Raw genomic sequence first — 15,201 nt, 5'->3', positions numbered from 1 at the left:
ACGAAGTCTAGAAAAAAAACAACAAAAAGGTTTGTTTTTTTCTAGACGACCAGCCGCGCGGTGAGTTTATTGCTGTTTTTGTATGTTTTTAAAGAGTTCCGCTAATACTAATCGTGCAATTAGCATCTAATAATCGTTAACTGAACGTACCCTTCGGTCATGTCTTACTCTAACTGAGAGATGTCCAAAGTTTGTGCAACTAAAAAAAGCAAAACATCTTGCATTCGCATCATCGGTTTGAAATGCACAACCGCAACATTGATCTATGGTGTTGCTTCGTCCGGATTGTATAGTGGCTTGGTAAGCAGACCGAAACGGACAATAAGTACATGTCGTATCAAACAACCAGTGTGTTTTTGAAGAACTAGTGGAAAATGCGTACTCTGTATTACATTAGCAACTTGTGATGCAAATAAGAGGATCATTCACACTGAGTGCCTTGCTTTTATTTGGCAGAAGTTGCGTTCATTCTGCAAGGCGTTGATATAATCAAAGAGCGTTTACATTTGTTGTGTTGGCGTGTCGCTGGGTAATCATTTTATAGTTTTACTGCTTGATCGCTGATACGTGCAGGATGTCGGGCATCAAAAACAGTAGGAAACAATCTTTATCAGTGAACGAGAGCAACGTGTCACTCATTATCGGACACAACGTACGGGATGGTTGTGCTGTGTACCTTTGTACGTAGTGATGGGTTCTGTTGTAATAACACACACCTTCGAGCATACAACATATCTCAGGAGGCTGACTAACATGTTGCCTCCCCCTTCTTTGCTATAACCTTTCTTGTGTATATAAGGCCTGGTGCATCTGTACGAGAATTCTCACCGGAATTTTCTGTTGCCTTGTGAGCTTTGTGGTGATCAACCAGCTGTGTTGGAACATTGTTGCACGTGGGTTTGCTGAATTCGGTTTCTTTTCTTCTTCTATCAGTACAATAGATTAATGAACATGACTTGTTGATTTTCTTTCCAGGAACAATTGCTAGTCCATCACACCCCGGAGTCTGTTTATTAATCGGTAGCGCTAACGTCGAATATCTATTAAGTTGAGCTAGCCGGTGGTGATTATTGCACGACGATGATCCAAGGCTACGGATCGGTCACACAAGCACTGCTGGGAACGCTTTTAACATGGGGACTAACAGCGCTTGGATCGGGTTTGGTGGTGCTGCTGAGAGGCAATCAGCGGAAATCATTGGATATTTCACTCGGTTTTGCGGCCGGTGTCATGATTGCGGCTTCCTTCTGGTCATTGCTGGCTCCGGCAATTGAGCTAGCGGAAAACTCGCACATGTACGGCAGCAAAGGAGAGTTCGCCTTTATCCCCGTGGCTGTAGGATTTCTGCTGGGCGCAATTTTTGTGTACGGTACTGACAAAATCATTTCCTATTTGGGGATTAACAGCCCGACAATGATGATTGGTAAGTGGGTTCAAAATTTCATTACTTACATTTATAAAAGTGCGATTCCTTCGAACCTGGCGTTATTTATTTTAGCACTAACGCACGCAAACAAAGACAAAGCTGACATTGCTATGGACGATCAAGTGTCTGCTGAGCATGGCAGAAGTTCGTACGCTGGAGTAGCCCCAAATTCGACGGATCATGCGCTGGCCATCGGGATGGATAGCTTTGCGGATTGTCTGAACGCACAGCACGGCAGTGTGTCGCGAAAGCGCAGGAAAGGAAGTTCTACGGCATCGGTCAGGGAACAGTCGGTGTATACAAACAATAGCCAAAGTCAGCTGGATGCACAATTATCCCAGTGGAAACGAATCATGCTGCTTGTGGTAGCCATTACTGTGCACAACATACCGGAAGGTTTGGCAGTGGGTGTCAGTTTCGGTGCCATTGGCACCACTGAATCGGCCACGTTCGAGGCAGCACGGTAAAGTTTGTTTGCTTTCCACATCTGTCCAGTTCTAAAAAAATTTCATATTTTCTACAGGAATCTTGCCATTGGCATTGGTATACAAAATTTTCCCGAAGGGTTGGCGGTGAGTCTACCTTTGCACGCCGCTGGATTTAGTTTGGGGAAAAGCTTTTGGTACGGGCAGTTGTCCGGCATGGTGGAACCCATATTTGGAGTGCTTGGTGCAGTTGCCGTGAGTCTTGCGACTATCATACTACCATACGCGCTATCTTTTGCTGCCGGTGCCATGATCTACATTGTGGCGGACGATATTTTGCCAGAAGCACATGCAAGGTATGTAACTCGTGACAGTGACAACAGCGATCAATTTGATAAATTATTGAATAATTTTCAGCGATAATGGACTCATAGCTACTTGGGGCACGATTGCAGGCTTTGTGGTGATGATGTGTTTAGACGTGGGGCTCGGATAAAGTGGACATTTATTGGGAGTATCAATTTGGAACTATCTGGATAGTTCCTTGCAGGAATGATCATTGCGCCTCGATTGAACGAGCCAGTGTCTATTAGATGGTACTTGATTAAGTATTAAACCACGGTGTGAAAATTCTATGTTATAATCACTGAGTTTGCTGTGGATTAGTAGTAGGACGTTTGCATAGGTTATTTTTTAAATTGGACATAACATACTAAAACATCAGAAACACAGTGCTTAAATCGCCAATAAATGCTGGCAGCAGTGGCATGACTATTTTAAACCGTGCTTTAGTGGTTAATTTACGAATTTCACATTCATACACATAGTTGCGTTGCAGTCGCACTTTACAAATACACTTGTTCAGTTTATTTTAATGAAATATTATTCGCACAGAGCTTTTGTACAGTGTGGTACACGATTTGCGCGACCTTCACGCAAGTCAATCTGTCAAACATAAACATCAGATAATCCGTGCTGTTCGTCTATCCGTGCAGTACAGTTGTTGCGAAACACGCGAATTGTTGATCTTTTTCGTGGGACTAGAACGAAAGAAGTGTAGAAATATTACGAAACTCGAAGCATAATGATACGCGCTACTAATAGGCTTGCTGGATCGGTATGTTGGTTTAGCATTAGTAGCTAAATAGGTTATTTTCTAACAGAGTTCTTTGTTTTGCAGCTGTTCTGTGAGATACGCGCGGGTTCTGCAGTAAACCTCTTTCTGCATTCAGATCCCCAAGCGCATACCGGCGTTGCTTACCTGCATGCAGGCGGAAATTCACATTTCACTTGCCGGACCGTACAAACACGCCAAAGTTCCACTGGAAATGGCGTTTCCACGATTTCGTCGAAATTTCATGATACAGAATCGAACGATGGGTTCTTGAAGCGGTTCATAAAGAAGATGGGTTGGATTGATAATTCATCAGCAAGATTGCGTATGTCCAGCTGTTTACTGTACGAATCCGTCGTTGACAACATCAACTATCCGGAGTTTTTCAAACACTTCACCATGCCGGATACTTTTAATACCTGGTTTTTGATCACCGAACTTCACGTCTGGATGCTGCTAGTTCGTTCGATGGCAGAAGGTGCAGAAAAGGGAGCTGCTGGTCGGTTTTTGCGTAACTGTATCGTAGAAACCATGTGGAACGATGTGACGACACGCGCCAAACAGCTGACAATGGATAATCCGTCGGTGGTGCGTCCACAAATACAGCAACTCTCCGAACAGTTCCAGGCTGCCCTAATATCGTACGACGAGGGTGTTAGTTACGACGATAAAGCCCTAGCTGCGGCCCTATGGCGCAGATTTTTGGGTGGACAATGTGATGATTACGAAAAACTAGAGCTTCTGGTTGGATATGTACGCAAGCAGGTATGTTGATAGTATTCGAATTCGAAAAATATTCTATTAGATTGTTAAACAACAATATATTCCATTGCAGGTTTCAATGCTTGATCAGTTAAGTCGATACGATTTTGCCATAAAGCCAGCAATCAAATGGACTCCGCTAATAGAAGAGAAGCGACCAACGACTTAATTCATAACACTGCGCGTGTATCTTCGAACCTGACTACGCCACTGCCTAGAGTAAATGCTGGTTTTAGCAAGCAAATGCAGAAAAAGGAGTTTCGTGCGGAAAGGTATGTGTTTCATTTATTAGCTAAATAATGTTTGGGTTTGGGTGTGTATAGGAGCCAGTGATGGATGGCCCGGTGTTTTTGATGAAGTTTATCTCTTTTGTTGTGATACGAATTATTTTTACGTTTCCATGAAAAGAGGCTGAGGAACATACAAAAGTGTGCTTTCTGGAAACATGCACATTAAGTTACACTCAGCTGAACAATACAGAGCACTGTGAATTCGATACCAATCACCATAGCTGTTATAGTATAGTCGAAAATTATCGATGTTTTAATAATCACGAAAATATAACGATCGATTTTCATGCTAACTACACCCAAAACGATTAGTTATATCCGAAAGTATCCGCCATAAAAAATCATCATAGCAATCGCACATCAGCAGTTCCTTGAACAGTGCTTTGTAAAGTCAATACTTAATACATACGTTGAAGAAACCTTGGAATATCTTTTTTCGTAAGAGCATTATTTCTCAAAGTCGTAAGCTTAGGTGGTCATGGAAATAAAATTTCACGTAATACAAAGAGTTATAAGAGGAAATATATTGTTTTCAATTTTTATTGAATTCGTGTTTAGCTGTAGAAACCATCCTTATCATATCGATCACTTAGAAATTAGTTTTAATAATAGTATAAGGATATAACATTCAAAATGGTATTAGAGAGTTAGTACAATTTGTTTGTTGTATATTTATTCAAATATATTGTACACGAGTTTATAACTGAAGTATGGCCTATAATATATTAGCATTAAAATTAGAAACTTATTTTGAATTGCTCGCAACATTTAAACTTAAGCGATCTCTACTCAGCAAAAAAAACTAATATCGTGAGTAAATTTCGATTGTAAAACATTTGTAGAAAGAGTATTTTGTGCATTGTTTACTTATATGCTGGAAGCTTTATCTTGAACCGTTGCCACCTTTTAGCTTGAGGGCCGTTGTATGCAGATCCCAATCGTACATTTGCAATGCATCGTTGCATTCCTGCAGTGATAGGTTAAACGTTTCGAGAATGGATTGTAATTTGCATAGCTTGATTGCCTTATGTATATCCCAATCAATGAACTCCAAAGTCAGCAAACATTGTGCGGGTGACGGCTGTTAAGTAGGGGAAAGCATGTTGTCTATTAGAATTTCGGCTGGTTTCTGCGCATTTCTGCGGAAACTTACCTTTTTACCAAGCACCTTCGACATAATTCTTACTTCATCTGATTCAAGCCCGCGGGCTCGTCCTTTTGGCTTCTCGGCAAACTCGAGCAAATCTTCACAGCTGACGAAGTTCATGGATTTTTGTAACTTGCCATCAGTTTGTGTGCAATCGGTCTGATCATTTTCGACCCCTTTCAATGCCGGTTGTTGCTTTTCCGATACACGAATCGTGTCGTTACTGTTAATACTGTCAAACAAACCGGATGGTTTAAATCCATCGACCATATCGACTGTGACCGTTGAACAGCCTGTGCCGCGACCTAAAGGACAGCTGTCTGCATCGTTCTCCAATATGGATTCACAGTGTAGTGAAGCTGTGTCAATGCAATAATTGTTGTGCGTCTGAAATATGTCCAAATTTTCGTATGTAGGGTCGCGTAGCTCTGTCGGCGTTGTTGCCAAGGTGAGTGCGACCGGAGGGAGTGATAGTGGTGGTTGCCGTCTTTGTGACAATGTGGCCAACACGCCAGCATCACTTGCAGTTCGTCGACGGGTAAGAATAGCACTGGCTGCCGGTATAGTAGCGGGTAGCGTTGTAGCGATTATCGTACTCGCTAACGATGCAGAATGCTGAGTTGGTGACTCTTTCCTGTCAGTCCCTTCGACGCATCCCATCGTAAAGGAACTGGAAACGTTGGGGAAATTATTCTCCAGAAATTCTTTGCTATATCCTTTCTTGTGTGCCGATTGATCATCCGATCGAGCATTCGACGATAAATCATGGAGAGATTCTTCGATTTCATTCAGCTTGATCGATTCGACTGATTTATGTAATACTATTGTATCCATGTTGCAACATTCATCCGGATGGCCTTGAGTATCATTTGTATGCCGCGATTCAGCGGTATCTGTGATGGAGAAGACATCTGTCTTCTCTTCAACGGGTGTGATTTGCGTGACTTTATTCAGCGTACGCTGCACTCCAGCGGCAGGTATGATGAGCGGATACTTCCTTACGTGCCTTTTCTGATTGACCGCGATAGTTTTGTTGCGATCGCGCGGAGGCAGTGGAATAGGATTATTGGCCGATCCATCTGTCCCATCCGTCGGTGCATGATCGGTCGTTGTAGATGCCAACGCGTTGTTGTACGTATATTCTGGGTTGGTCAGGTAGCTGGGACTTTCTGCTTGATTTGACGACAATCCTGCTGTGTCTGACTGCTCGTCCCATGGCAGCTGCTGATTATTCGTCTTGTGCTTGGCTCGCGATACAATGGCAAAGTTTTTGTTCCTCATGATGCTCAGTGGATTAGAATCACCACTATGCGCATTACTAGATGATGCTTCGCCCAGCAAAAGATCAGCCTTTTCTGGCGATTTCGGAGCGGGCTCTGACGGCGGAGAACAGCAATCGATGTCTTTAAACCGGAAGCTCGCAGTTGCAAGCGTCAGAGAGTTGGTAAGTTTGGCCCGTGGCAAGGTGGAGGATGTGAAACCAACAGCTCCCAGACCGGTACCACCGGATATGCTGCTGCCAGCACCAGACGTACAAGGGTTTTCTACGAGACTGTTGTACGCTATACGTGCCTCTTCAGTAATTGTGCTCTGCAAACAGGGGAACGAGGAAAAAGGGGACGGGGGAAAGGATGCCAAAAGCAAACAGGGTGAAAAGAAAACAAAGAAACAAAAAGCAAAAAAAAAACAAATTAAGGAAAAAATAAACGAAATAATATGCAAACGCAAACATACAACAACCAATAACCGTGAGTACCGGAATCAATCTCAAAATACTGATCATTAAACTTGTTAGTTTTTTTTAGATAATCTGCTAATTTTTAAACGCAACTCGTGCAAAACTTGCCGATTTGGTTGGGAGATCTCGTCTTGCGTTAGCTTACAAACAGCACTACCAACATTTCGAACGGGATAGAAACTTGTAACAAAACTTGTAACTTGTGCAAATTATTATCATTCGTAGATGAATGATGAAGACACTGATTTTCTTCCTTGGTTTTCATTGTTCGTAAATTGTTTGATCCATTGTCATGCATATAACGATATCGTCGTTAATGTTAAATATTTAATGCACGCATTAACAGAGAAAAACTATCCTTTGCAATAATGTGTGCCTGCCGTGTAATTGGAAAGCTAGTTGTATTGTTGCATTTGGTATATTTTATTTGCCGTTAAACACAATGCAAGGGGATGGATACGTTTATGTACACAACGAAATTACTGAACCTGAGTACCTTTTCCCAAAATCCAAGTACCAGTGCTACACATACACACATACACACTTGTTGTTAATCAATAAGTAGTTAATAAAGTGTTTCACTATCGTTTAATAGCGCGATTATTTCCGCTTGCTCATTATTTCTTCAAGTATTCATGTATTTTTAATTGTCAACTGGAGTATGTGTTGTAAGACATTCGAGTGGCGTTGTACACGGTGATCTTGTGCAACGCAATTAAATATTTTTTTTCAAGGAAATAGTTTAAATGCAGCGTTCATTAAACTGAAACACTAAAACTGTGCGCAGTAATGCTTGATCTACCGTTGTGTAATGACCTGACTGTTTAGGTAATACTTTTGATTGACAGCAATTTTAAATGTAACAAAATTGTGCCAAAGTTACAGAATCTCCAATTTTATTACCATAGATAAGATGGTTTCATTATGGTCCTCTCCATAAGCTCACGGGGCTGGAGAGGGAGGCATGATGGGTATACATTCCACTGGACGATGGAAATCGATCGAGTCCGTTTCAGTAGACGACGTATCACTGGAGTAGTGCTTCTCGTTCTGTCCAACTCCTTTGAATATGTTTACCGGTTGCTTTTGTACGACGCTTTGCTGTCTCCAAAGCATATCATTGTGCTTAACAACTGCACCGTGAATTTTCTCTGGCCACTGAAATCCGGGCTGTGGTTGAGCTTGCAAGTGTGCGGCAATTGTTGGGGTCTTCCCAGCATTCGGGGTGGATGGGTTCGTTTTTGCCGTCACGGGAATCACGGCCGGTTGGGTATCTTGTTGTTGTCCCGGCCCGGCAGTAGTTCCCGTCGGGAAGTAACTTTGGGTAGTCGGGCTTTTGCCGGTCAGTTTCGTGACGTCAAACTCTGAGTATAGATATTCCCTCTCGAGAGCTTTGTTTGTGTAGTTAATCGGTTCGGGTACGACAAATTTGCCACCAGTAACTAGCGGTGCGGAACCCGGCGGTGAAGTAGCCGGAATCATGCCAGACGACGGAGCCGTAGACGCGGTTGTCGCTGTGCCTGTACTCGTCGGCAGATTATGTGTGGATGTTGTTCCCTTTCCTTCCGATTGTAAGCGACCATGCCGTAAGCTGAAGTCATAAATGCTTTCGTCTTCCTCGTCATTGTCTGCTGCCCCAAAATCGTCTGCATAGTGATAGGAAGGATGCTGGAAATGATTATAATACTGGCGACGATCGCTATGGTAATTATACTGGGGAGCACTTTTGATGCTTGCATTCGATCCGTACAGTTTATCCTGGCTGCTTGCGCTATTGCTGTTTGACTTTCGAGTCATGTACTGATGTCTTCGTCGACGTGAAGCCGTCGTATGAAGCCGGGATCGTATGTCACATTCGGAATGAACGAGATTACGATCGAACTCACTCTCGCTGCTAGACGACGAGCTGTCGACCATGTTTATAGGATTGTAGCTGAGTCGTCGCAAATTCCTAGCGCGTATGCTTCTGGGTTTGTAAGTGATTACGTTGCGCGTTACGGCCACAGGCGGTGTCGGTTGTTGAGATTCATTCTGTGGTTTTACAATCGTACCACTTTTGGATGGAACCGATGGCTTAAATTCGTAGTTTTCCGTAAAAGATAACGAACGTTGACGCACTGAGGATGAGGATGGTTTAGTAATTGGAGATGTGCTATCTTCGTATTTTCGGCCCTGCATTGGAGTGTTATAAATTTGGTACAACTGACTGATCTTATGTTGTTGCTGCTGCTTGCTACCGGCGGCAGCAGTTTGCTGCAAAACCGAAGCCGACCCAAGCACTTGACTCTGTTGCTTGCGCGTCAGCTCCGAGAGGTATTCATTTTTGAAGTTATAGTAATCAGACCGTTCCTTGGGTCGAGCATCGAACGAACGGAATTTAAAATCGCGAATCCCATACTTGTTATTGTGATCCTGTTGCATCGTCGGTTTGGGGGATGTTCCGTTTAATTCCGAGTAGCAGCGACCAACAGTTGTACCGCTTGGAATGCTTGCACCATTCGCTCCCAAATTAATCGTTGGCGGACTCTTGCTGGCTAGTGACGATGAGCCGGATGAACCTTTCTCGTTTAGGGTGCAACTGGCACGTGAATTCGACAGTTCAATGGAAGAATTTCTTATCAGCGACCCTGACGGGGGACTTTTTTGGAACGGTGATGACGAGGAGCACATCATCGAGGAGTAACATTCGACAAAAAGCGTTTCGGCCGAATCCGCCTTTTCCAGTTCGTGATATGTCTGCAGAAAATCTAGGTTCAGTGCATTAAGCGTTTTCTCGATGTCGAGCAAATTTTCTCCGATCAAATCACGTGTTTTCTTGTCGAGTGTTTTGCTACCGTTTAGCTTGCCCGTGCCCGAGGTAATGTCGTTCGTGATATGAAACGGTTGTTTGCTTAACAATTCGCGAGACTTTTTAAAACAAAAATCGGACGTTTCTTTATCGAACAGTGGTATTTTGATATCGCTATACTGACAACGTTCTATTCCCGTCAATGAACGGTAGCGCTATTTGGTGACCACGCAACGAGTTTGAGAATGATAGCAAATTTTCGCAAATGAAACATATAATAACGAAATAACAAACCAATCCGTACGAGAATAAGAACACACCATTTGCCGAAATATGAATATTTTAGTAATGTGTGTATATGTGGGTTCGTACGTGTGTGCGCATGTAAACGAGAGTACGCGAGAGGGATAACAAGAAAAAATCATGTTCAACATGAAAAACAAAAGCAAAACCAAGGAATAATAGAAGGATTTGTTGTTATTTCCATTTGCGTATGATCGTAACAGTTCACAAATCGATAGCGTCATCGAGTTCGTCTATGAACTGTATAGTGTTACCGTGGTTAATATTGTTAAAATCGAGCAAAATGTGTGAACGATACGTGTTTAATGTAATATGGTTTGTTTGAGAAACGGTGATTCAGATGTAGGCAGTAAAATTAGATGAAAAATCACGTATGGATATGAAAAACATAAATATAGACAAATATGCAATTGAAGGACAGAGGAGAAGATTTGTTAAACATGGTTCATAGAACAAGCCAGAAAGTAAAACATGTTCCACACGATGTCAATGGAAAGGCAACAGAGATATGGCGATGAACATGCGAAAAAGAAAAGAAAATTAATTTTGAACAATGACACAATAACTGAATCGCATATATACGGAGTGACCAATCATGAAATGATAGAGAAGATGTCTAATGTAAATGACAGACACAGCATGAATATGGACGACTCCAGTACGGGGGAATCTGAGGCTACGGGAGCTCAATGATCGATAATTCATCGGTGCATGCAAGAATAATGTTTGATGAATATTGGAGGGTTATAGCATACCTGTAAGTCTGGCACATTGTTTACTTCGTGAGAAAAGTTGCGTTTCTCTCGATATGAATTTGCCAGCGTATTCGAGCTGTGAGGATGATGTTGTCCAGAACTGGACAATACGCCGTGTTCTTTATCTTGTATCAAACCACGTCCTGCATGAGAAGAGCTTCCAGTGTTCGAACCGGAAACGTTTGAATGATTGCCAGCAATACTACTATGCGAAGATCCACGTAAACCGTCACCTCCGACTACGTTGTGGATATGAGGGAATCGGAAGCTAAATTTTCTTTTAGGGCTCGACGTTTGATGGCTAGCATCCGTTACTAGGTCAGTCATGGATCTGGAAAGGGATTGAAATTATCAATTAATAATACTTTACGAATAGTAATGCGTATAGCTTATCTCACTTGGCACTTATTTCGTTCGCCATTTCTATCACTTGATTTAACAGTTTCTCATCCTTCATCGATATTGGTTTTACCGTGCTAGTTTTTTTGGCCTTCGATTTGCCTCCTAAAAATAGAACAAAGAAACCAAAAACCCTCAATGACGCTGTGCGTCTTACAGCTGTGCATTGTTAGTCCACTATTTACCGCTTTTGTTACCGATCGTTCCTGAACTAGCGGAGGAACTATTTTTACGGCTCATTTTCGATGAAAGTTCTGCGAGCTCGTTGCGCATGTTTGTGTTTTCGGCATCCGGCGACAGCGGCACGCCCTGTTCGGAAATCGTGCTCATGGATTTGAAGACGTGTTCCATTTCGTCCATCAAGGAAGGGCCTTGATCAAATACTTTCTCCGTGACCATATCGTCATCGGAAATTTCATGATACTCGTGCTGATTTTGGCCATCCCGCGATGACGATGTAACCTGAAATAGAGGGAAGGTGGGCATGTCGATTACAATTGGACATGGCCATCCGTAAGAATTACTTACAATCGCAGCATGATGATCTCCATTGTCGTCCGCATTGATGAATGGATTTGAGTCCTTAAAACCACTGTTGCGAAAATCGAATGCACTGGTCGTCATGCTTTCCACGGTATTACCACTGCCATGATCGATAATGTGATGGCTATTTTCGCCTGCATTTATAAATGACTGATGGCCAGCGAGCTGAAGCGTTTCCGAAAAATAGCCACTTGCAGTCTGTATCGAATCCGGGCTGGTTGGTGTTGGGGGTAGGAGTAATGGAGTTTGTTCCAGATCCTCAGAAGGCTTGTACGGTGTCACAATTTGGCGTGGAAGCTGTACGAAAAATAGAACAGTTTAATGTTTCATTATACTCCAGTGGTGGGTTGTTTCTCCTCGTGCTGACTTACGTTTTGTGGGCTAGAGAGAAAGGCAACGTCTCCAAAAGAAACACCGTCGATACCGACGTGTCCAGTGTGTTTCAGGTCGTTTTGCGGCCGTGAAATCATATCGGTACGTATTTTGCGCTTGCTAGATCTTTCCGCCGTTCTACACAAACTATCCCGATTCACTGACGAAGGCAAGCTGTCCAGGTATGCGACGGTATTGGCAGGATTAAACAGGCCCGTTTTGCCCGAGTTCAAGACACCCTTCCAGTATGGTGCATTGTTATTCTTATCCAATACGGTTATAATTTCTCCTTGCCGGTACATAAGATAGTCCTTTTTGGGTTCGCTGAACGCAACGATTGTCTTCAGCTGTTCCGGCTTAATATCGGGAAGCATTGAAAAAATCTCATTAAACTTTGGCCGCTTCAAGACATCGTGTTGCCAACATTTCAGCATCAACGCATAATACTCCTTTGGGCAGCATTCCGGTTTCTCTAGCCGCTGATAGTGTGGCTCGTCGATGGCTTCCAGAATTTGGTGACCGGTTAGTGCAGCCCACGGTTGAAAGCCGTAGGAGAATATTTCCCACAGACAGACACCGTACGCCCATACGTCCGAGGCATGGGTGAAGCGCAGAAAGTTGATACATTCCGGGGCACACCATGCAATCGGAAGCTTCAGATTAACGTTGAAATTCGTTTGATAGTAGTCCTTTCCAACACCAAGCGCCCGGGACAGACCAAAGTCGGAAATTTTTACCTTGTTCTTACTGAACACAAGAATGTTCCTAGCTGCCAAATCACGGTGTATGAAGCGTTTGTTCTCCAAGTACATCATTCCGTTACAAATCTGAGACGAAAACTCGCACAGCGTAGGTACGGTGAGAAAGCTCACCCGTAGACCCGGGTCTTTGAGGCACTCTAACAGTGAGCGCAGATGCGCTAATTCAGTCACAAGCATTAGTGATTCCGTATCGAGCACTACGCCGTAAAGGCGTACTATATTTTCATGTTCGATAGAGTGCATCATTGCCGCCTCTTTAAGAAACTCCATCGGGTTGGACTGCATGCGCTCGCGGCAAAGGCATTTGATAGCTACCTGTATTCTTTCGGACCCGTTCGTCCACACGCCTTGTTGCACGATGCCAAACTCACCCGTACCCAACTGCTTGTTTACACAAATTGCATCGGGCGGTATGATATGTTTGTTGTTCGGTATCTTGCTCGGTGATGGACACACTTTAATCGGTTCCACGCCGGAGGTCGGACTGTTGGCACTGTTTTCATCTTTGCGCGGTGTTTGCAGCAAACGACGAATCTTGTTTAGGTATCCGTGCGGGTAATACTTTTCGTAAAACTTACGCAGACGCCTGATTTCCGGTCGGGATAGTCCGCTTACTTGCCGCAAATCCTCATCGGTTGCATACTTCAGATGTGTAACGTTGGTTATTTTTAGTTCGTTCCTGGTGTTTTAACAGAAAGTTATTAATTTACAACACATTTTCGGTTTCTCTCCGTGCAGTAAACTTACTTCAAAGAGTTGTAATACTGCTGCAATTCGGCTTCAGCCAAAAACTCGTACAAATCCGGAACTTTCGGCTCTGGAACGAAAAGAATGAAATGAAAATTTCTATACCAATCAACAACATACACTTTTCCAAGCTGGCCTAGGATACATTTGCGTGCTTACTTTTTAAACCCATTTGCTTATGATATAAAATTGTTTGTTTGTATAAAAGGTGGAATTGGATGTCATTTATTTGGCTATCTTGTATCTTTTAGCTAGTTTGACCAAACCAAACAGTGTGCTATCGATTGTTAAACTTACTAACAATTACATATTACAGGAATCATTACGGAATGTTTGTGTAAACTATCGTTTGATTACTACACAGCTATTTATTTATTTGGGAAAAGAGATTTTCTACATTTCCCCTTACACTTACCCATGGTTGCTGTCGTATTCCACATCATTTTCACGCCAAATACGTTCTTTTATGTGCGGTGCTGTTATATTATGGTCGCGGTTGATCATGTATCATGATATTAAGACGTCTCGCCCAAATCATTCAACTTTTTCCGCAGGTTCATCGAGCTTCGAAGAGGGTGGGTTGCAGTCAGGCGTAAAACGATAGCAGTATTTGCATTCCAAAATGGAATGCTAGCAGCATATTCACTGATTTCTTTCAACAATGCTCGATTAATACAACATTTACACACCAGCTTGCAATGTCAGCCTTTACGTTTTTGATGATTTTAGGAACTCCACTTCACGAGAACACGGGAGTTATATTTAGGACGACGGCTATTTTGGAACACTGTAAAATTCCAGGTTGGAACAAGAGCTTGGTATGCCACCATTGCTCAAGATTCAACTTCGCTCTTCATTATGCAATTACCGAAACATAGTTAAGCTTGTTATTAATTTATAGACGGAACCTTGTTCAGAAATTACTGTACAGGAACTCTTTAAAAATTCTATTAAACCCGCAAAGGTAAAGCGCACCTAAATTTGGAAAAAAGTTCATCACACCAATTTGAACGCAATCAAATGTCAACCCCTATGGATGAAACGTCAAAACAATCGTTGCTGTCTGACCTGCTCTTCGAGCGGTGATGGAAATTATTGACATTGACGTACAAGTTTTTCGAAGCGGTAAAGTGTTTGAATTAAATTGTTTATCTTCCACAACTTTTCGAACGTTTTTAGTGCAACATTGTGAAAAGTGGTTAATTCGCTCCTTCCTAAAATGGTTGCTTACTCGCACAAAACAAGTGTTTATTGTGAATATCATAGCTACCACATTGCCTGTGCTCTGACTGTTTCCTGGAAAAGGCTACAGAAGCTGTAAATTTGCGTAAGTAGTAGCTTTGTTTGTTGTAGAAAATTCCCACCTATTGCCAAAGTCATTCATATAAATGACTTACTAAAGGATTCCATTGAACCATTTACGTACTTTGATTAATATTTCCAATTTGGCCTTCATCATTCATCGCCTGGAAGAAGTCGTCCTGTTTTGGATGCCTTTGAAGCTTTTATAGGTAAACAAATTGTGTCCGTTTAGTAGTTGTTTGTAATTTATTTATTATTGAACCACTTCAATTAACAAACAGTTACGTGTCGTTAGAGCCTACCCTAGGTAAGGTACACTTCCAATAAAT

At 42.5% G+C, this 15,201-nt stretch overlaps 4 protein-coding genes across 8 annotated transcripts in view; 3 read left to right on the top strand and 1 right to left on the bottom strand.

The window, feature by feature from the left end:
* The first annotated feature begins 49 nt into the window (after positions 1–49).
* On the top strand, positions 50–2,630 carry LOC128300501 (zinc transporter ZIP11). Of its 3 annotated transcripts, none has more exons than XM_053036580.1 (5): positions 50–60; positions 976–1,423; positions 1,499–1,889; positions 1,950–2,207; positions 2,269–2,630. In XM_053036580.1, exons 2-5 carry the CDS (start codon positions 1,081–1,083, stop codon positions 2,345–2,347), a joined length of 1,071 nt encoding a protein of 356 aa, XP_052892540.1. In that variant the 5' UTR covers positions 50–60; positions 976–1,080; the 3' UTR covers positions 2,348–2,630. The 3 variants fall into 3 exon arrangements, with proteins under 3 accessions (XP_052892540.1, XP_052892541.1, XP_052892539.1); XM_053036581.1 differs by lacking the exon at positions 50–60 and adding an exon at positions 186–300; XM_053036579.1 differs by lacking the exon at positions 50–60 and adding an exon at positions 713–893.
* A 191-nt stretch (positions 2,631–2,821) lies between these two features.
* Positions 2,822–4,733, top strand: LOC128300502 (ubiquinol-cytochrome-c reductase complex assembly factor 1). Of its 2 annotated transcripts, XR_008287336.1 has the most exons (4): positions 2,822–2,968; positions 3,032–3,730; positions 3,801–3,999; positions 4,136–4,733. XR_008287336.1 is itself a non-coding variant. In XM_053036582.1 (3 exons), exons 1-3 carry the CDS (start codon positions 2,936–2,938, stop codon positions 3,894–3,896), a joined length of 828 nt encoding a protein of 275 aa, XP_052892542.1. In that variant the 5' UTR covers positions 2,822–2,935; the 3' UTR covers positions 3,897–4,733. The 2 variants fall into 2 exon arrangements, 1 of the variants encoding a protein (XP_052892542.1); XM_053036582.1 differs by having other exon boundaries at positions 3,801–4,733.
* A 1,944-nt stretch (positions 4,734–6,677) lies between these two features.
* On the bottom strand, positions 6,678–14,013 carry LOC128300500 (activated Cdc42 kinase-like). Its single transcript, XM_053036578.1, has 9 exons — positions 13,986–14,013; positions 13,571–13,640; positions 12,062–13,502; positions 11,676–11,987; positions 11,333–11,609; positions 11,147–11,252; positions 10,749–11,079; positions 7,806–9,905; positions 6,678–6,754 (listed from the first exon to the last, which is right to left on the bottom strand). The coding sequence occupies exons 1-8, from the start codon at positions 14,011–14,013 to the stop codon at positions 7,845–7,847; spliced, it is 4,626 nt and encodes a 1,541-aa protein (XP_052892538.1). The 3' UTR covers positions 6,678–6,754; positions 7,806–7,844.
* A 693-nt stretch (positions 14,014–14,706) lies between these two features.
* The window catches only part of LOC128302007 (synaptobrevin), a 57,884-nt gene continuing 57,389 nt past the window's right edge, over positions 14,707–15,201 (top strand). For both annotated transcript variants that reach the window (XM_053038715.1, XM_053038712.1), the window contains exon 1: positions 14,707–14,897. The gene's annotated coding sequence lies outside the window, so the exon portion shown is untranslated. The remainder of the gene's footprint in view (positions 14,898–15,201) is intronic.

The sequence above is a fragment of the Anopheles moucheti genome, chromosome 3 (genome assembly GCF_943734755.1).
Source record: "Anopheles moucheti chromosome 3, idAnoMoucSN_F20_07, whole genome shotgun sequence".
NCBI classification, from domain to species: Eukaryota; Metazoa; Arthropoda; class Insecta; order Diptera; family Culicidae; genus Anopheles; species Anopheles moucheti.
This window is presented reverse-complemented; position numbering and strand designations above follow the sequence as displayed.

Excerpts from the sequence above, each read along its gene's own strand:
- LOC128300500 (XM_053036578.1), bottom strand. The coding sequence starts at position 14,013 with ATGATGTGGAATACGACAGCAACCATGG. Across the intron at positions 13,641-13,985 it reads GAATACGACAGCAACCATGG|AGCCGAAAGTTCCGGATTTG; the intron begins GTAAGTGTAAGG and ends TTTTCGTTCCAG. Across the intron at positions 11,610-11,675 it reads GAGATCATCATGCTGCGATT|GTTACATCGTCATCGCGGGA; the intron begins GTAAGTAATTCT and ends CCTCTATTTCAG.
- LOC128300502 (XM_053036582.1), top strand. The coding sequence starts at position 2,936 with ATGATACGCGCTACTAATAGGCTTGCTGGATCG. Across the intron at positions 2,969-3,031 it reads CTAATAGGCTTGCTGGATCG|CTGTTCTGTGAGATACGCGC; the intron begins GTATGTTGGTTT and ends TTTGTTTTGCAG. Across the intron at positions 3,731-3,800 it reads TTGGATATGTACGCAAGCAG|GTTTCAATGCTTGATCAGTT; the intron begins GTATGTTGATAG and ends ATTCCATTGCAG.
- LOC128300501 (XM_053036580.1), top strand. The coding sequence starts at position 1,081 with ATGATCCAAGGCTACGGATCGGTCACACAAGCACTGCTGGGAACGCTT. Across the intron at positions 1,890-1,949 it reads GCCACGTTCGAGGCAGCACG|GAATCTTGCCATTGGCATTG; the intron begins GTAAAGTTTGTT and ends TATTTTCTACAG. Across the intron at positions 2,208-2,268 it reads TTGCCAGAAGCACATGCAAG|CGATAATGGACTCATAGCTA; the intron begins GTATGTAACTCG and ends AATAATTTTCAG.